Source organism: Rhineura floridana, chromosome 5, assembly GCF_030035675.1.
Source record: "Rhineura floridana isolate rRhiFlo1 chromosome 5, rRhiFlo1.hap2, whole genome shotgun sequence".
NCBI lineage: Eukaryota > Metazoa > Chordata > Lepidosauria > Squamata > Rhineuridae > Rhineura > Rhineura floridana.
Genome location: NC_084484.1, coordinates 96,351,122 through 96,369,837, shown reverse-complemented (window position 1 = coordinate 96,369,837; position 18,716 = coordinate 96,351,122). Strand labels below are relative to the sequence as shown.

The 18,716-nt window shown below is 41.3% G+C and overlaps 1 protein-coding gene across 5 annotated transcripts in view; it reads right to left on the bottom strand.

Moving 5' to 3' along the window:
- The window catches only part of TMPRSS2 (transmembrane serine protease 2), a 44,801-nt gene that overhangs the window by 3,943 nt on the left and 22,142 nt on the right, over window positions 1-18,716 (bottom strand). For 3 of the 5 annotated variants that reach the window (XM_061627600.1, XM_061627597.1, XM_061627601.1), the window contains 10 exons: window positions 17,409-17,616; window positions 16,910-16,993; window positions 15,839-15,958; window positions 13,870-13,999; window positions 13,101-13,243; window positions 11,960-12,003; window positions 11,306-11,478; window positions 10,650-10,825; window positions 2,782-2,877; window positions 1,537-1,679 (listed from right to left, as the gene is read on the bottom strand). In XM_061627600.1, the coding sequence (XP_061483584.1) occupies window positions 1,537-1,679; window positions 2,782-2,877; window positions 10,650-10,825; window positions 11,306-11,478; window positions 11,960-12,003; window positions 13,101-13,243; window positions 13,870-13,999; window positions 15,839-15,958; window positions 16,910-16,993; window positions 17,409-17,616 (1,317 nt within the window). Of the gene's footprint in view, window positions 1-1,536; window positions 1,680-2,781; window positions 2,878-10,649; window positions 10,826-11,305; window positions 11,481-11,959; window positions 12,004-13,100; window positions 13,244-13,869; window positions 14,000-15,838; window positions 15,959-16,909; window positions 16,994-17,408; window positions 17,617-18,716 lie in introns of all 5 variants that reach the window. The other 2 variants (XM_061627598.1, XM_061627599.1) reach the window with 2 other exon arrangements.

Here is an 18,716-nt window from a genome sequence, read left to right as displayed (position 1 = left end):
GGGAGTATATCTATTATTTAATGTAGCACCAGCAATGCACATGACATTTTATAAAATAACAAACAAGATTACAGATCCTTGCCCCTAGAAGCCCAAAATCTAAAGTGTGATATGGCAGAGGCTACAGAGAACACAGGAAGCATATCCTACAGTTACACCCAATTAATCATTTACAGGCTTTTCAGTAGAAAAAACTATCAGGAAATTGTAATGATTTACTACTGTAACCCACACTAAAGTGACTAAACAATGCTGCTTTTAAAGTCTTGTTTCAGCTCTACTGCAAATGAAACTCTTGCCTGCTAATGAAGCAGTCAAGCGTGGCTATGGGTTTATAGCAGAGCTTGGAAAAGTTACTTTTTTGAACTACAACTCCCATCAGCCCCAGCCAGCATAGCATTTGCACTAGCAACATGCCATCTACAAGCCACTTGTTTTGATCTTTAAAATCACTAACAGTCTAGGCCCTGTACATCTAGTTTATCTCCTCTGTCTGTGCCAACACTTGAAATCAGGTAAAGAGCCCTACGTAAAATTCCATGCTATGCAACTCTGCTTCACCAAGTCCTGTCTCTCCTCATACCCCACTGTGTTTTCAGTGGCGGTTACGTAACTGGAAAGTTTTGGTACCTGAATTTGCTTGCTTTCCTCTTCTCTATAACTTTTTCCTTTTCTATTCAGTCTCTTAGATTGTAAGCCTGATGGAAGGGCCTGTGCCATTTTCTAATCTTTGTATAGTACTTAAAATCATCATCTGCCATAACAACCTTCTCAGCGGTGGTGCCAATGTAGCCTGGCAGGGAGCCCTACAATTTCTGACTAACACCAACTCTGCTGAAAGTAAGCAACCCTTTAATAGTTATTGCTTTCTGGTTCTATAAAGCTTTTAGACAGGAAAAATGTAGGAATGGAAAAATTGGGGTGGAGTGAGGGATAGTCACCCCATATGTGGAAAAGTAGTTCACCAAGAAAATGAGAAATGCTTCCAAATCAATCAAATGTGTTTTTCCAATGAACTATTCACCATCACTTAATATTTCTATTGCCATCTATCAAAAAACAGTCCCTGGCTGGCTTACAATAAAAATAACAACCCAATATATAATATTTTTTTTTTAAAAAAATGGAAGACAGCCAAAAAATCTTCCCTTCTATAGAATCAGAATAAAATTATTTATAGGTCAGATTTAGCACACTTCAAAAGCTTGACTGAATAAAAAGATCTTCACATTGAAAGATCATAATGAAAGTGCCAGGGAAGCCTCTTTGGGAAGACTGTTCCATAGTCCACGTCCTACTACCAAAGGCTCCTCTTTTTGGTAGCAACCCACCTCCCTGCACTTGGTGAGGGCACCCAGAGCAGGGCCTCTGAAGAAGATCTTAAGGTGTGGGTAGGCATATATGGGATGGGAGATGGTGATCTCTCAGGTAGACTGGTTCTAAACTTTGTAGATTAAGACTAGCACTGTGTTTTATTGACCCCAAGTGCACACGCTAGAAGCTAAATGCTTGTCTCTCACTTCACAGAGAAATTACCTGGCAAGAATCCACCATTCCTTGCAGATAGCCAGCACAGATCATGGTAGGCAAAATGAGTCCATTATAGATATATTTGTCATTACATATAGATGGCTCTATCAGATGTACAATTGCTGCATTCAGTTCTTTTGAAGTGTTACCTAAGGATGAAAAAAAAGTGCAAGAATTACACATTAAGATCCTCTCAAATACTAGCTACTAGCATTTTCATCTATACGATGTTGACACTTAAGCAATGGGCTTAGTAGTAAAAATGCAGTTCAATGAAATAAAAAGCACCATCACAATATGCCTCCAATTGTCTTTTTAAACACTGCATAAAATAAGACATCTCATACAAAACAAATTACCCACTCCCTTATTTCCGTGAGCAGTGCGCAGTCCCGGGGCAGTGAACATTTGCATTTGGTTTTCTTTAGCAGGAGAGGCTACTGGGAACTTAAGCTGTTATATAACATTTAGATGTAATATTGAATAAGCAAGAAGAGCTTAGATGGATATAAACAGCTGAAGCACTCTTAAAAAGCAGCAAATCCACTGCCCACATCAGAGCCTGGGATGGTCACTTCAGCACCTCATGATGCCTTCCAGTCTCTTCAGCTACCTCAGACTCTCCCAACTATCAGACTACAGTCTCTTTCTTCCTTTAGTTTACCCCAAAATTTATAAGTATCAGATGTTTCTGGGCTATAACTTCCACCATCTTCAGCCAGCATGGCTAATGGCCAGGGATGACACAACTTATATATAGTACAGCAACATCTGGAGGACCACAGATTGGGGGAGGCAGAGAGACACACACACAGAGAGAATGACACACACACACCCCTCTTCCTCAGTGAAGGATGGCTCAGGAAATGTATGTCACTTGATATTCTTAGCCATTATCAAGCAATTTGCCCGATAAAAAGGTATGGCAGGCTAGTAACAAAAAATTATATACAGAAAGATGTGGTTGCCCTTTAAAGAGCTCAGTACATTTATAGAGTATCTTTCAATCTTCACATCCTGCTTCCCCATTTTTTACTGGCTGGAAAAGATAGCAATTGGCTAAAAATCTTGTTGCAACACAAAGACACTCAACTGGGCCACATTAGCTCATGCACTGCAACAAAGTCAGCTATTTTAATATTTTTATAGCAGCAATTCTAAAGTAGAACAACATTTCCCACTGGGAAACCATTTGATTTAAAGGTTACAAAATTAAAACAAAGCCCAGGCTTTGATGGCAATTGATGTTACCTCCCTGGCGTTTTGCTCCCCATCCAGATATCCAACATGGTTTTGTAGGCTGAAACATCATTCCAGGGTTGGGCAAACAAACTGGACTTGTAAAATCTATGAACATAGAACATATTGTTAATCAGTAACTGAGTCAGAACATAAAAAGTTTGATAGGGAGTTCCCAGACAGCAGTCTCAATCTTCTGAACATGGAAGAATTTGGAGCCTTTCATAATGCTGATTTCTGGCACCCTCATTTCGTAGAGTATAACCAGGGCTGGCGCAAGGCATGCCAGGGCTCTTGGGCACCAGCCTGCCGCAGGCCCTGGCACACACACGCCCACACGCATGCCCGTCCCACCTACCTCTCCCTGAAGGACCCCTCCATAGGGTGGGTGGGTAGCTGTGGCTTCTGCAATCAGTACTGTGGATCGCGGGAGGGAGCTCTGAGACACACACACACCCCACTGCTGCGCAGGCATGCGACAGCTGCCTGCAACACGCTGTGCCTACCTGTCAAAGTAAATGTTGGTTGCTAGGGCAGCGGTAGGCACGCTGGGGCACGTCCCACTGTGGGCTCAAGTCTGCCATCAACCAAGATGATGGCCGAGGTTTCCCTAATGGCCTGATGCCTCTGCCACTATCTTGGTTGATGGCATGCAAGCGATCCCTGCCATCAACAAAGATAGGAAACCTTGGCCACCAGCTTGGTTGATGGCAGACTTGCGCCCACAGTGCAACAGGCCCGGCATGCCTGGCACTGCCCTGGTGACCAGCATTTACTTCAAGAGGTAGGCGGAGCATGTTGCAGCCAGCTGTCGAAGGTCTGTGTGGCAGTGGGGGGGGGTTGCCTTGGAACTCCCACGATCTGCATCGCAGATTGTGGAACCTACCACTACTCAACAACCCTAAGGAGGGCCCCTTCAGGGGTCCTCGGTCAGGGCCCAACCAGGCCGCCCTCTGGTGCTGGCCCTGAGCATAACCATAGGTTTTGGTTTTTAAAAAGCCATTGTATGTGAGTAATAATAATAATAAAATTTTATTTATGAGTCGCCTATCTGGCCGAATTAATGGCCACTCTAGGCGACATACATTAATACAATAAAATACAATATACAATCAATAAGACCATCATTCATCTAAACACCACTCTACCAATTAATAACAACATTAATAACTAACCCGCCCCAGAGAACCCATAGGCCTGCCTGAATAGCCAGGTTTTCAAGGCCCGGCAGAAACCTATTAGGGAGGGGGCATAGCGAAGATCGCAAGGAAGGGAATTCCAGAGGGTGGGGGCCACAATCGAAAATGCCCTCTCTCTGGTCCGCACCAGTCTCGCTGTTTTAACTGGTGGAACCAAGAGAAGGTCTTGTGTGGCTGATCTCGTCAGGCGGCAGAATTGGTGATACTGGAGGCGCTCCTTCAGATAAACTGGGCCGAAACCATATAGGGCTTTAAAGGTCAACACCAACGCCTTGAATTGGGCCCGGTAAATAACTGGTAGCCAGTGTAGATCTACTAACATATGATCACAGCGACAGCTGTTCATAAGCAACCGAGCCGCCGCATTCTGTATCAGTTGTAGTTTCCGGACCGTTTTCAAGGGTAGCCCCATGTAGAGCGCATTGCAGTAGTCTTCAAGACAAGAAGTTTTTATCCATCAGAAACATGCTTTAGGTTTGGCAAAAGTGAAGATGTAGCTAAATCTGGTGAGAAGTTAACAGTAATAAGAACAGTTGCTGTTGTCACTTAAAACTTTTTTTTTCACCATTCCATTCCACAAACAAGGAGGTTGGAGAAGAGGCAGAGAAAAGATGAAAAACCAGATACTCTAGGCATCTGGGATACTGTGAACTTTCAGTAGTATTTTGCATGCAGTAAAGGGGGAGAGTCAACATGAGCACAGGAGGTTCCCTGACGTAGACATTTCCCTTCCAACCTATGGAGGGCAATGAGGCCCAGGGTGCAACAAGAGGGGTGAAGCTAGGACACTCATCCCTATTCTCTCTCATCTGATTTGAGTGAGTGAAATTAATACATGTATGGACAGATATGTCTTCCATCAGCAGGAATGAGGAGGCAGGCCTCAAGCTAGTGCTTGAAAGTAGCAAAAGACTGTCCAATGCATTTGAACTAGCTGGCTTCCTTAGGGGTAACCTTCTTATTCTAGCACACCAGTTGAAACAATTTACTCAAAGGTTATATGCACTAGCCAAAGTTATTATAAGGTAATGCCAGCAGACTATTTAAAGAGCACCCAATTCCATTATCATGCATTTGCAACAAGCTAATTTCAGGCACTGGCAATGTTCATCTGAACTGGCACTGCAAAATTGATGATGGTGCAGTTTAGCATGATTGTTACCACATGTGAATCAGAAACAAGTGCCATTGTGTTACAGCCTAATCATTATAGCCTGTATGTGAGGCAGAGTTATGATAGCTATCACTTATGGACAGCATCTGGCACATCACACTTCCTTTCTCCACACAACCTCAGCTTCAAACTGCCATCATGATATATTCTATTATACATACGCCTAAAAATATTTTAAATACTCGTATTCTTTAGCTGAAGCAAATTTTTCCCTAGTTAATTGTGCATTAAGATTTTTTTTTACATTTTTAAAAGCCATTTTCATATCTGACTACAAGACCCTCTGCTAGTTAAGGGGCTCAGTTAGGGTCAAATATTCCCTGTGAAAATTACTGGAGTGGCTAAAATTTTCAAGCTTACAAGATTCTCAGCTGCTTTGGCTATGATATATGGTTGAGAGATGGAGAAAAGTTCAAATGTGTCCATGCTTAATACAGCATGTTCATTTTCTTAATCTGCTCACAAGCCACGTAGTCCTGTAGAAATTATTCCTAAAAATTTGGTTTGTATTCCTGTCTGGGAAATTGTTGTAGGTTAAAGTCTAGAAACAGAATGCAAAGAACTCCCACTGATTATAAAAGGAAGCTGCTCTGCACTTTCAATGCTAGCACTGTTATGCTTAGGGTAAGAGAAACAGGCAGAGGGCACAGAGGAATTTAAGAAGTAGGACACAGAGGTTTGGGAAATCTGGGAGGAGCCAAAGGGCTAAAACAGATGAAGGTTTGTGGAGAACACCATGTGGCTCTAGAGGCAGCCTTCAAAAGAATGGTATAACCAAACGTCAGCAGGATTGCTGAGATCCCATCATAATAGCAATTGTGAAAAAGTGGGATAAAGTTTTCAAAATGAATAATGCTTGTTGTTCAACATGAACAGGCTTGTTGTTGTTATATGCCTTCAAGACGATTACGACTTACGGCAACCCTATGAATCAGTGTCCTGCAAGAGCATCTGTTATAAACCACCCTGTTCAGATCTTGTAAGTTCAGGTCTGTGGCTTCCTTTATGGAATCAAGCCATCTCTTGTTTCCTCTTTTTCTACTCCCTTCTGTTTTTTCCAGCATTATTGTCTTTTCTAGTTAATCATGTCTTCTCATTATGTGTCTCATTATGTGTCCAAAGTGGGTGATTCGATCATTAGGAACATAGACAGTGGGGTGTGTGATGGGCTTGTAGACCGCAAGGTGTTTTGCCTGCCTGGTGCGAAGGCTGTGGATATCGCCCATTGTTTAGATAGTTTGGTAGACAGTGCTGGGGAGGAGTCAGTGGTCGTGGTGCATGTTGGCACCAACGACATGGGGAAATGCAGCCGTGAGGTCCTGAAAGCAAAATTTAGGTTGCTAGGTAGGATGCTGAAAGCCAGGACCTCCAAGGTGGCTTTCTCTGAAATGCTACCGGTTCCACGCGCAGGACCAGCCAGACAGGCCCAGCTTTGCAGTCTCAATGCGTGGATGAGACGATGGTGTCAGGTGGAAGGGTTTGGATTTGTTAGGCACTGGGGAACATTTTGGGACAAGCTGGGCCTGTACAAAAGGGACGGGCTCCACTTGAACCAGAATGGAACCAGACTGCTGGCACTTAAAATTAAAAAGGTGGCACAGCAGCTTTTAAACTGACTGAGGGGGGAAACCCGACAGGAGCTGAGAAAGGTCCGGTTTGGAATAAACCTCCCTCCGGGATAAAAACCAAAGAAATGATTAAATTTTAAAAGGGGTAGGCCTAGAAGTAGGCACTGTGAGAACAGGGGCACAGGATATAAATTCAGAAGAGCAAAATTACCACAGGCCAAACCACAAGTGCCAAAGACACTTGAAGAGAGACACTGCTTACAAGTGCCTGTACGCTAATGCTAGGAACCTCCGAACCAAGATGGGAGAACTGGAGTGCTTGGTCTTAGAGAAGAGCATTGATATAGTGAGCATAACGGAGACCTGGTGGAATGGAGAAAACCAGTGGGATACGGTTATCCCTGGATATAAACTATATCAGAAGGACAGGGGAGGACGTATTGGTGGCGGAGTCGCTGTATACATGAAAGAAGGCATTGAATCCAGCAAGCTCGAAACCCCAAAAGAGGCAGACTCCTCCACACAATCGTTGTAGGTGGTGATACCATGCCCCAGGAGGGACTTAATACTGGGAACGATCTATCGTCCCCCTTATCAAAATGCTCAGGGAGACCTTGAGATGAGATACGAAAATGAGGAAGCATCCGAACTAGGAAATGTGGTAGTAATGGGTGAACTACCCAGACATAGACTGGCCACATATGTGTTCCAGTCATGACAAAGAAGCAAAGTTTCTAGATATTCTAAATGACTATTCCCTAGACCAGTTGGTCATGGAACCGACCAGAGGGACGGCAACCCTGGACTTAATCCTCAGTGGGGACCAGGACCTGGTACGAGATGTAAGTGTTGTTGAACCGATTGGGAACAGTGACCACAGTGCTATTAAATTAAACATACATGTAACTGGCCAATTGCCAAGAAAATCCAACACGGTCACATTTGACTTCAAAAGAGGAAACTTCACAAAAATGAGGGGATTGGTAAAAAGAAAGCTGAAAAACAAAGTCCAGAGGGTCACATCACTCAAAAATGCTTGGAAGTTGTTTAAAAACACTATATTAGAAGCTCAACTGGAGTGCATACCGCAGATCAGAAAAGGTACCGCCAGGGCCAAGAAGATGCCAGCATGGTTAACGAGCAAAGTCAAGGAAGCTCTTAGAGGCAAAAAGTCTTCCTTCAGAAAATGGAAGTCTCGTCCGAATGAAGAAAATAAAAAAGAACACAAACTCTGGCAAAAGAAATGCAAGAAGACAATAAGGGATGCTAAAAAAGAATTTGAGGAGCACATTGCTAAGAACATAAAAACCAACAACAAAAAATTCTATAAATACATTCAAAGCAGGAGACCATCTAGGGAGGCAATTGGACCCTTGGATGATAAGGGAGTCAAAGGTGTACTAAAGAGATTGCAGAGAAGCTAAATGAATTCTTTGCATCTGTCTTCACAGTGGAAGATATAGGGCAGATCCCTGAACCTGAACTAACATTTGCAGGAAGGGATTCTGAGGAACTGAGACAAATAGTGGTAACGAGAGAGGAAGTTCTAAGCTTAATGGACAATATAAAAACTGACAAATCACAGGGCCCGGATGGCATCCACCCGAGAGTTCTCAAAGAACTCAAAGGTGAAATTGCTGATCTGCTAACTAAAATATGTAACTTGTCCCTCGGGTCCTCCTCCGTGCCTGAGGACTGGAAAGTGGCAAATGTAACGCCAATCTTCAAAAAGGGATCCAGAGGGGATCCCGGAAATTACAGGCCAGTTAGCTTAACTTCTGTCCCTGGAAAACTGGTAGAAAGTATTATTAAAGCTAGATTAACGAAGCACATAGAAGAACAAGCCTTGCTGAAGCAGAGCCAGCATGGCTTCTGCAAGGGAAAGTCCTGTCTCAGTAATCTACTAGAATTCTTTGAGAGTGTCAACAAGCATATAGATAGAGGTGATCCAGTGGACATAGTGTACTTAGACTTTCAAAAAGCTTTTGACAAGGTACCTCACCAAAGACTTCTGAGGAAGCTTAGCAGTCATGGAATAAGAGGAGAGGTCCTCTTGTGGATAAGGAATTGGTTAAGAAGCAGAAAGCAGAGAGTAGGAATAAACAGACAGTTCTCCCAATGGAGGGCTGTAGAAAGTGGAGTCCCTCAAGGATCGGTATTGGGACCTGTACTTTTCAACTTGTTCATTAACGACCTAGAATTAGGAGTGAGCAGTGAAGTGGCCAAGTTTGCTGACGACACTAAATTGTTCAGGGTTGTTAAAACAAAAAGGGATTGCGAAGAGCTCCAAAAAGACCTCTCCTAACTGAGTGAATGGGCGGAAAAACGGCAAATGCAATTCAATATAAACTAGTGTAAAATTATGCATATTGGAGCAAAAAATCTTAATTTCACATATACGCTCATGGGGTCTGAACTGGCGGTAACCGACCAGGAGAGAGACCTCGGGGTTGTAGTGGACAGCACGATGAAAATGTCGACCCAGTGTGCGGCAGCTGTGAAAAAGGCAAATTCCATGCTAGCGATAATTAGGAAAGGTATTGCAAATAAAACAGCCGATATCATAATGCCGTTGTATAAATCTATGGTGCGGCCGCATTTGGAATACTGTGTACAGTTCTGGTCGCCTCATCTCAAAAAGGATATTCTAGAGTTGGAAAAGGTTCAGAAGAGGGCAACCAGAATGATCAAGGGGATGGAGCGACTCCCTTATGAGGAAAGGTTGCAGCATTTGGGGCTTTTTAGTTTAGAGAAAAGGCGGGTCAGAGGAGACATGATAGAAGTGTATAAAATTATGCACGGCATTGAGAAAGTGGATAGAGAAAAGTTATTCTCCCTCTCTCATAATACTAGAACTCGTGGACATTCAAAGAAGCTGAATGTTGGAAGATTCAGGACAGACAAAAGGAAGTACTTCTTTACTCAGCGCATAGTTAAACTATGGAATTTGTTCCCAACAAGATGCAGTAATGGCCACCAGCTTGGACGGCTTTAAAAGAAGATTAGACACATTCATGGAGGTCAGGTCTATCAATGGGTACTACCCGCGATGGCTGTGCTCTGCCACCCTAGTCAGAGGCAGCATGCTTCTGAAAACCAGTTGCCAGAAGCCTCAGGAGGGGAGAGTGTTCTTGCACTCGGGTCCTGCTTGCGGGCTTCCCCCAGGCACCTGGTTGGCCACTGTGAGAACAGGATGTTGGACTAGATGGGCCACTGGCCTGATCCAGCAGGCTCTTCTTATGTTCTAACCTCAGTTTCATCATTTTAGCTTCTAGTGATAGTTCTGGTTTAATTTGTTCTAACACCCAATGATTTGTATTTTTTGCAGTCCATGGTATGAGCCAAGCTCTCCTCCAACACCACATTTCTAAAGAGTTGATTTTTCCTCTTATCTGCTTTTTTCAGTGTCCAACTTTCATATCCATACATAGAATTGGGAATACCATGATCTGAATGATCCTGAGTTTAATGTTCAGTGATACATCTTTGTATTTGAGGACCTTTTCTAGTTCTCTCATAGCTGCCCTCACCAGTCTTAGCCTTCTTCTGAATTCTTGACTATTGTCTCCATTTTGGTTAACGACTGTGCCAAGGTATTGATAATTCTTGACAAATCCAAGTAAATATGCAAAAAATATAGCAACCTTTGTTGCATTCTTTCACCATTTGGTGCTTAAACATACTAGATGGACTGACATGTCTGCATTTTAAAATGCAGTAATATTTTGCTATCCCTGTTGCAGCTAATAAACTTCAACTGCTCAACTGTAAAAAGAGGAATGGAATTTTCTATTAGGTTATTCCCATAGGTTCCCAACTTTTCTAATAATAATTTTGTATTGATGTAGTGTAATTACTTCAAAGCAAAATTGATTTTGTTAGCTGCAGTGAGCATGCAATAAAAATACAAGATTTATAAACAGGTAAACAGATATGTACCACTAAAAAGTAGAGGAGACTGTAACTTCATAAGGGCAACATCATTATTTTTAGAAGTTGAATCATAGTTTGGATGAGAAATTATTCTTGCTACTCTGTATCCCTTTGGAGGATGCATTTCTGGCTGTGTCAAGATCCCAGGATAAACTCTCCAGTAGAATGCATTAGAATGTAACCTGAAAACAAAATTAAGGTAAACATTTAGCATGATTTGTGCTGCTCTAGCATCAACACCTGATGCTAAGGTCTACTGTCAAGAAGCTAACATACCCAGTCAGAACCCTATACGGATAACAAAAGAACTATGTGTAGATGCCATGTGGATTAAGCCTCTGTAGGGTCGGAATGGTTGTGTGTTTCAGGGCTCTGCAAAGAGGAGGGGGAGGCAGCCAAAAATTGAGAACATTTTACTAAAAGGAGAAGAGTTGTCCATGGCACATCAAGCAGACAGCATCCTGTCTGGGCATTCCCTACAACTCTCTTGCATATTATTTCAATAGGAATAATATCTCCCTCTGTAAGAACTGAAGGGCAATAATGGTAGCTGATATTATTTTAAAAAATCTTAGTAACTGAAGCCTTTATACATCAAAGCAATATACCAAGAGACACATAATATTAGGAAAACATCCTGGCAGAAATTGTGCATGACTCACCCTTCTACGCAGTGAGCTGCTGTTACTATCCATTCACGAGTGATAATGGACCCTCCACATAGATGGGTGTCTTGAATATGAAGGCTGACTTGCCATGGCCAATCCCCAAGGCCAGCAGCACTTCCACCCACAATTCTGTTTCGAGGATTTGCAACTTTACTGGAAATGCCACACTCTTGTAAAAATTAGGGGGAACACAAGAAAAATATTCATAATGTAAGTCACAGGATGTTTTAGGGATTGTCATTTCTGCCTCAGTTTATGACTCTCTCATGATGACAATAATGACAACAACATTTGTATCCCGCCCTTCCTTCTAGGAGTTAACCCCATTTTAAAATCACAGCCAATCTGGCATGTAATCCTATTCAGTGTGACTTAATATCAGTTCATTAGTAATTAGAATATCTCTATTTAATATCAGTTAAATAGTGATTTTATTTTGAATGGAACCCAGAATCTTCAAATGAATGAGTGAATATATTTGGCCATTTTAATCATATCCTGTTTCCTTAATCTGCAGCCAGATCAACAAAAATTATAATCAGGGAAAATGAGATTCTTATACTGTAAATCAGTCACAACACAGAAAATGTCAATCCAAATAAGAACAGATAAAGGTAGTTAAAAGCTAAGTAGTGTTACAACACTTACGTATGCATCGCAGAGACACCACATGGTCAGATGGACACCAACTGCTGTAACACAAAAGAGACAAAATGAAACTTTATTTATATTGTGTAGGAATTTGAATGCCCATACTTCACATGAACCCACTCTGCAGCGTGAGAGCCACTTCAGGACAGCATAATCCTATGCTACAATGGTGCATGACTAATAATGCAACCAGATCAACATAGCAAAGCATACATAGCTTTTTCACCCAAATTAGCTGCCTCCTTCCTGGCAGGGTACCAATTGCATAGGAAAGATTCAGACAATCAGCTCCTCATACAAACTCTTGTATCATGGTTTCAAACCATATTGAAGTAGCTCCCATACTAATAGAGTACACAAGTGCAGAAGAGGACATTAATCATTAATCCAACCACAAGAATGTATAACCTCCTACTTATGAGTTTTAGGGCCCTCCGTCCCCACAGCTCTCCCCTGGATATCTACTGTCACAGCATTCATAGCAGAATAACCAGTGGAGAAAAGCATTGCCAAGCCTTAATGATGGGATTCTAAAGCATATCCTCCCCCTACTGAATGTAGTGGAGGGGACTGACACACAACTTTTGCTGCAGCTACTGGGTACTGAGCACACCTTTAAAAGGTTTGCAGTAGAGTGATGAAAAAACACTTGCATGTTAAAGACTTGTTTCATTAAATGTGTCCCAGTTTTAAGAACTGTCCACATGGTGGCTGTTTTATCAGAACCCAAGGCATGCCAGAGTACTAAGGTGGACATATTCATGATGCATCATCACTCAGGGGATTATATCCAAGGTTAGTCATATTCCAAGGTTAGTCATATTCCAAGTAGACCCACTGAAATTAATGGGCATGGCCATTTAATTTCTATGTGTCTACTCTGAATAAAAGTTACTTGGATACAAAACAAGGACAGTACTCATGAACTACAAACATTTGTCTTTCATATGCACAGAACAGGACTTGTTGAACAGAATATGTTGAATGAATTCAGATTCTATAACATAGGCTTAATGTCTTCACATTCTACTAAGTAGGAGCCGGGGGGGGGACCTTAAAGGCAAAGGGTATAAAATAGAAGAATAATTTACTCTAACAATAATTAAGTTCACTACTGTAATGGCTCTGGGACCCAAACCTTTAAAAGTAGATAAAGTATAGATGTACCACCTGCTGTACAATTTCTTATACAAGTCTACGTTCACAGCACTTGTATTCAGCCTCATAAAGCTCCTAGATCCAGTGATGAATGGTAGTGCCTGGCTGCTTAAATATGTGTTCCTGTGAAAGACAGAAGTGAACATTCAAACATATACGGTAAACAATTTCAGGATGTGTAAACACACACACAAAAATCAGCTTTATCTAGAAAACAGATTTTCACAGTGCCACTAAATATGAGGTCCCTCTTCACCAGCTTTAAGTACTACACTGTGTTAGATAATTCTGTATTATAACAATTCTGGGTTCCATATTTATATTCCTAACACTTTGATTCAATGTTATAAAACCTATTGAAGGATTTGACACAGTGTAGAATTCAAATTTTGTAACTTCAGACACTGCTATAATCTAGTACACAAAGTATCAGTAATCAACACACACACAAATACCCCTAGCAGGCGAAATGAGATGGATTATAAGAGTTTCTGAAAAAGCTACAGAAGCTCCCATTCAAGGGAATCTTACCTTATTTGTGGCTTTAAGGTAAGAAGGATCATAACAAAGACATGCCATGATATCTTAAGACAATTCATATAACAGTTATGGAATTTAAAGTTCAGCCATTTTTATGTATGCATGCTAAATGTGCAACAGAGAGATGTAGAGGAATTATCTGCACATTATTTCAATTGAATGTTATATTTCAATCTATGTTACTATCATGATAATACCACTATACTTACGAATTATATCCCAAGTCTTCACAAGCAGTCATTCCATGTATATCATTCCAATCATCATAGCATACAGGGTACCATTTTTTGCTTTTAGATGAATAAACTTCTAGAAGAAAATCTGGCCCATAAAGTCTAACTACAATAAAAGAAATGTTTTTTCAGTGACACAGAAGTTTCAGAAACATCAATAAAAAACTTTGATAAGGATATTAAGGGCTAACACATATATAGCAGTTGCTGCAAGTTTGATGCTCCTCTCTTCAAAAAGATGGCAGATACTATCAAAGGATAGGTGGGCACTGTTGTTGGGAGTGCAAACACTAGCCTCTCTGTGGATGTCTGTTGTAGTCAGAGCTTGGAAAAGTTACTTTTTTGAACTACAACTTCCATCAGCCCAATCCAGTGTCCATGCTGGCTGGGGCTGATGGGAGTTGTAGTTCAAAAAAGTAACTTTTCCAAGCTCTGAGTTATCTAATTGTTAGAACAAGGAAGAAGCTATGGCCATCCAGATGCTGTTGAACTCCCAACTCCCACTAGCATCAGCCAGTATGGTCAATGGTCAGAGAGGATGGGAAATGAGTCCAAACAACATCTGGGCAGCCATAGGCTCCCCATCCACGATGTAGAGGCTTGTTCCCAGCTTGTCTGCCAAGTCAAATGAGCAGCCACAACAAAAGAAGGGCTTAAATATAGCAAGCAGATACTTTTCCACTCAAGGCACAAGAAATGGTTAACTGACCAAACACTTCCATTTAGCCTTTTAAAAAAACAAGCAGAAGACATTAAATGCCTATATCATGCTTACATTTTATTGTTTGCTTCCTCTGGATGGGCTCCTGCAATCACTGAGCCTTTATATATATCAAAATAGCTGCCATGGGCAACAAAAAGAGAGGTACTGATAAGTAGCATCTTAAAACAGATTACACACACATGCACCTGTGCACTCAAAAGATCTGGAATTTTTAAAAGAGGCTGTGTCTTAAAACATATTTCTAGTCCTCATGGTTGTACAGGTGATACTGAAATTACAGTGACAAAAATACCAAAGAATTGTAAACACAAGGAACCGAAGTCCAAGTTCCAATTCATAACAAGTCCATGAAGTCCCATCCTATAGCTAATTAGTTTTTAGGCATTAATTTAAGCAGAATTTGTGTAAATTATCTTCCACCTATTATTTGGAATCTGCCAAATTGATTAAGTTGATATTAATTAAGTTGATATCTTTCCAGTATGGCCCTCAGTGGGAAACATAGTGTTTAACTGTGCTTCAGAACATGAGCTAATATCTATAGTTGATTAACATTTGTTCCATCAATCTAAGGGCTTGTGTACACAAGTTTAGTATCTAAACTGCTGAACTACAAGACAATTACCTGTTACCTCTGGGAGAATCTCAATTTACAGTTAGTCATGTACAAGATATTGCTTGCTACCAAGCAGAGAATTCACTTGATAGATAAAATCTTAGACCACTGCTGTTTGTCTAAAGTGCCACAAGTCTGTTTTTGCTGCAACTGACTATCTCAGCTATCCCTCTGGAATCTGTCACTTCATTAATAAAAACATTGTTCCTTTGCATTAAACACCTTAATCCCTGGCAACACGACACAGCTTTGTGGTTCTTCCCTTACCAGGCAACTCCTGTATCTGCTTCTTTACCTTTGGCTCATCGCAACCAGCAGACCAAATACACCCCTAATATTTCCCTGAATGTACTTCTACTTTTACTGTGCCAGGAGAATTGCAGCATGAGACAAACTTCATCACAACAGAATCAATGACTGAAAATCAATTGCCAGGCTCCTGTGTAAGTAATCTTGCAAGATTCTAACAGCCACAGGATTCAGTCGTAGACACGTTTGGCTACCATTGGTTATAGATTGTCTGACTAAAAGGTGGGGTAGGGGGAATAAAGAAGAGAATTAGAGAAGATCCTTCAAATTAAAAAAAAATCATTAAGAATACTTACCACAACGATTTTCATCTTCTCCATTAGGGCAATCATTCACTCCATCACACCACTTAGATGGTGACACACATACTCCCAGAGTGCCACACTGTATCTTGGACCCAGAACAACTGTCTGTCACTGTAAAGAAACAATATTTAGGAATCTACAACTCCAACAAAAAAAAGCATCATAGTTCAAAAGCAAAACCATTTTTAATATTCTATCTTCTATAGCATCTTATAAACAAGCAACTTAAATACACATTAATGTTTACAGTACTGACAAATTTGTTGGGTTTTAGTTCTTAGATTAAAACAAAATCATGCATTTTAACACTTCTTCTAGAATAGCACAGTGCAATAAAACCTTTGGGTAGATGTGGGTGTATAGAAACCTGACTTTCGCACGGCTGGAATGTACCCTACTATACAAAAGCAAGAGACATATCTGTGGCTAATACCAACTTCTGCCTCTGGCCTCACACAACACTGGCATGCAGCCCCTGGATGGTTGCTCATGAACCTTTGGCTGAAAAAAGTTCCCCATCTCTGAATTTGGGGTGTGTGTGTTTTGTTTAGTAAGGATGGCTAGTTTGTTGTTCTAGCTGCTTGGGAAAACTAGGTGGTAGCTGCTGAATTCAGTTTTTTAATAAGTTTTGGATGACCCGTTTGGTTGATAGACACCAGAAATAAGAGGACACAATCAATGGAGGCTAGTGGCTCTGATGTCAGTGGGACAGTGACTCTGCTTCAGGTTTTAATTCAAACTTCAGAGCATCGGAGCCACCAGCCTCCACTGGACACAATAATGTTAAACATTTTTGTCAAAATGGCTGTGGGGGTACGGTTAAGATTAAATTGGTACTTTAACCTAAAAACCTATAATGTGTCACAATATGGGTGGGGAGAAAAGAAAGAAGGATGAAATAATGCTATTGGAGGCTAAAAGGCATCACCGTAAGTGTATGAATTTAAGCAGACTTTAAGAATGATGTGGTTAGTACGTAGACAAACTACCATTCAGATGTGACTAGGCAAAAATCATGTTGCATGATCTTTGAAACACCTATAGGCATAAACACATCCTTACCAAAATACCAGATGAGAACACCTGCAATTACCATTCCTGTTACCAGTATTGCAGTTGAAAGGAGTAATACAACTTTCCTGAGTCCTGCAATTATAGAGAGAAAATGTGCATAAGTAGTAAGACTAGAGAGTCTATTCCTAACCTACAAAGCCCCACTGTTCTTCAACCTTGGGTCCCCAGATGTTCTTGGACTATTGCTCGCATCATCCCCAGCCACCTAAGCCACTGGTCAAGGGATCATGGTAGTTGCAGTCCAACAATATCTGGGGACCCACCCAAAGTTAAGGAACACTGCTATAAACTCATACCAATGTAAAGGAAAGCAGCTTGTAGCACCATTAAGTCACCACCATCCACTTCCAAGTCCTTTCCATCCCCCAGTGCCAAGGCACAACTATGGAACTACAACAATGTGAAAGATTTTTAAATATATGAACAAAACCCTACACATCAGGTTTAGTTATAGAAAATCTTTATATGAAATAGAAGGAAAGTTTACTTGGTATGCAGATTTTTGTAGACTTTGGTTGCACTATTGTTGGCACTGGAGTCGACTGCCGAGTAGAAACTCTTGGGATATAATGTGGCACTGATCGAGGATAATATGGAGGTGAATAATGTGGATACATGTTATGGCCATTGATGTACCTTGGAAGGCCTGCATTTTCTGGCTGATAGGCATAATTTTCATAATATGGAGGCGGCCTCTAAAAAACAGCATTAATTGAGTGAAATATTAGTACACAAATAGTCAAATAATTTCAAGAAAGCACTGCAATCCCTTAGCTCTCACACTGCAAAAATCCACTCATGTCAATGGGACTAATACAGAAAAGGTGATTCTAATAGAGCAGGTAGGCCTGGAGCAACTAGGCCGAGAAGTGGGTATGGCCCCCTCAATGGCACAACCACCATTGTCCCTGCAGGGGCCCTCAGTGCTTTTCAGTGGTGGGTATTGGTGCCAAGTTTTAACAAGAGCCAAGCTCAGTTCCTCGTTCCAGTAACCACCCACCATTTTAAGGTTAACCAAAATGCCACATTCTGAACTAAAAATCTATGAAAATAGATTTCATAGATCTGTGAACCAGGACATTGCATTTTGGGTAACCTAAGATGGCAGGTGATCACCATGCACAGGAGCTGCACTTGGACCCCATTCAAAAGCACCACCACCTATGTACCAGTAAAGCATGTCTGGGGGGCTGGTGGAGAATAGCTAGTGGTGCTGCCACTAAAGCAGTGGTGGCAGCAAAAAAGCATGTGGTAGCCACTATGGCTGCCACAAGCTTAGCTAGGCCTGCTCTGGCTGGGGAGGTTGTTGGAAGGCCCACTATTAGCACTATACCATGGGCCCTCCAAAGCATGGCACCAGTAATGCTATTTCCACAGTAAATAAGAATAGGTTACTACACTGAATAAACTGCATTACCATTTAACAGCCCAATCCTATACACATACATACAGCACAAACCACTTTCAAAAAAGTGCCCTACATGTAATGATATGTAACAACTTCCACTGACTCAAATACCCCCCCCCCTTTTGAGAGAAGGGGCTCGAGGACTAAACCAGGTCCCAAACAGTGTTTTACTTGGCCAGCAAAGCCAGCCAAAGACTGTGGACTCCTGCCTACTTGCCAAAAGACTTTGCTACTTTAGGTGAACAAACACAAATAATTGTTTTCACCATCATAGCTCAAACAGCTCTTTGGTAGATCTAATGCAATACAGACTTCGCTGCTGGTTTTCCAGTTACTCATAATGTTTTTTTTAAATCCTAGATTTATGTCCAAGGAATGATGTGGAGA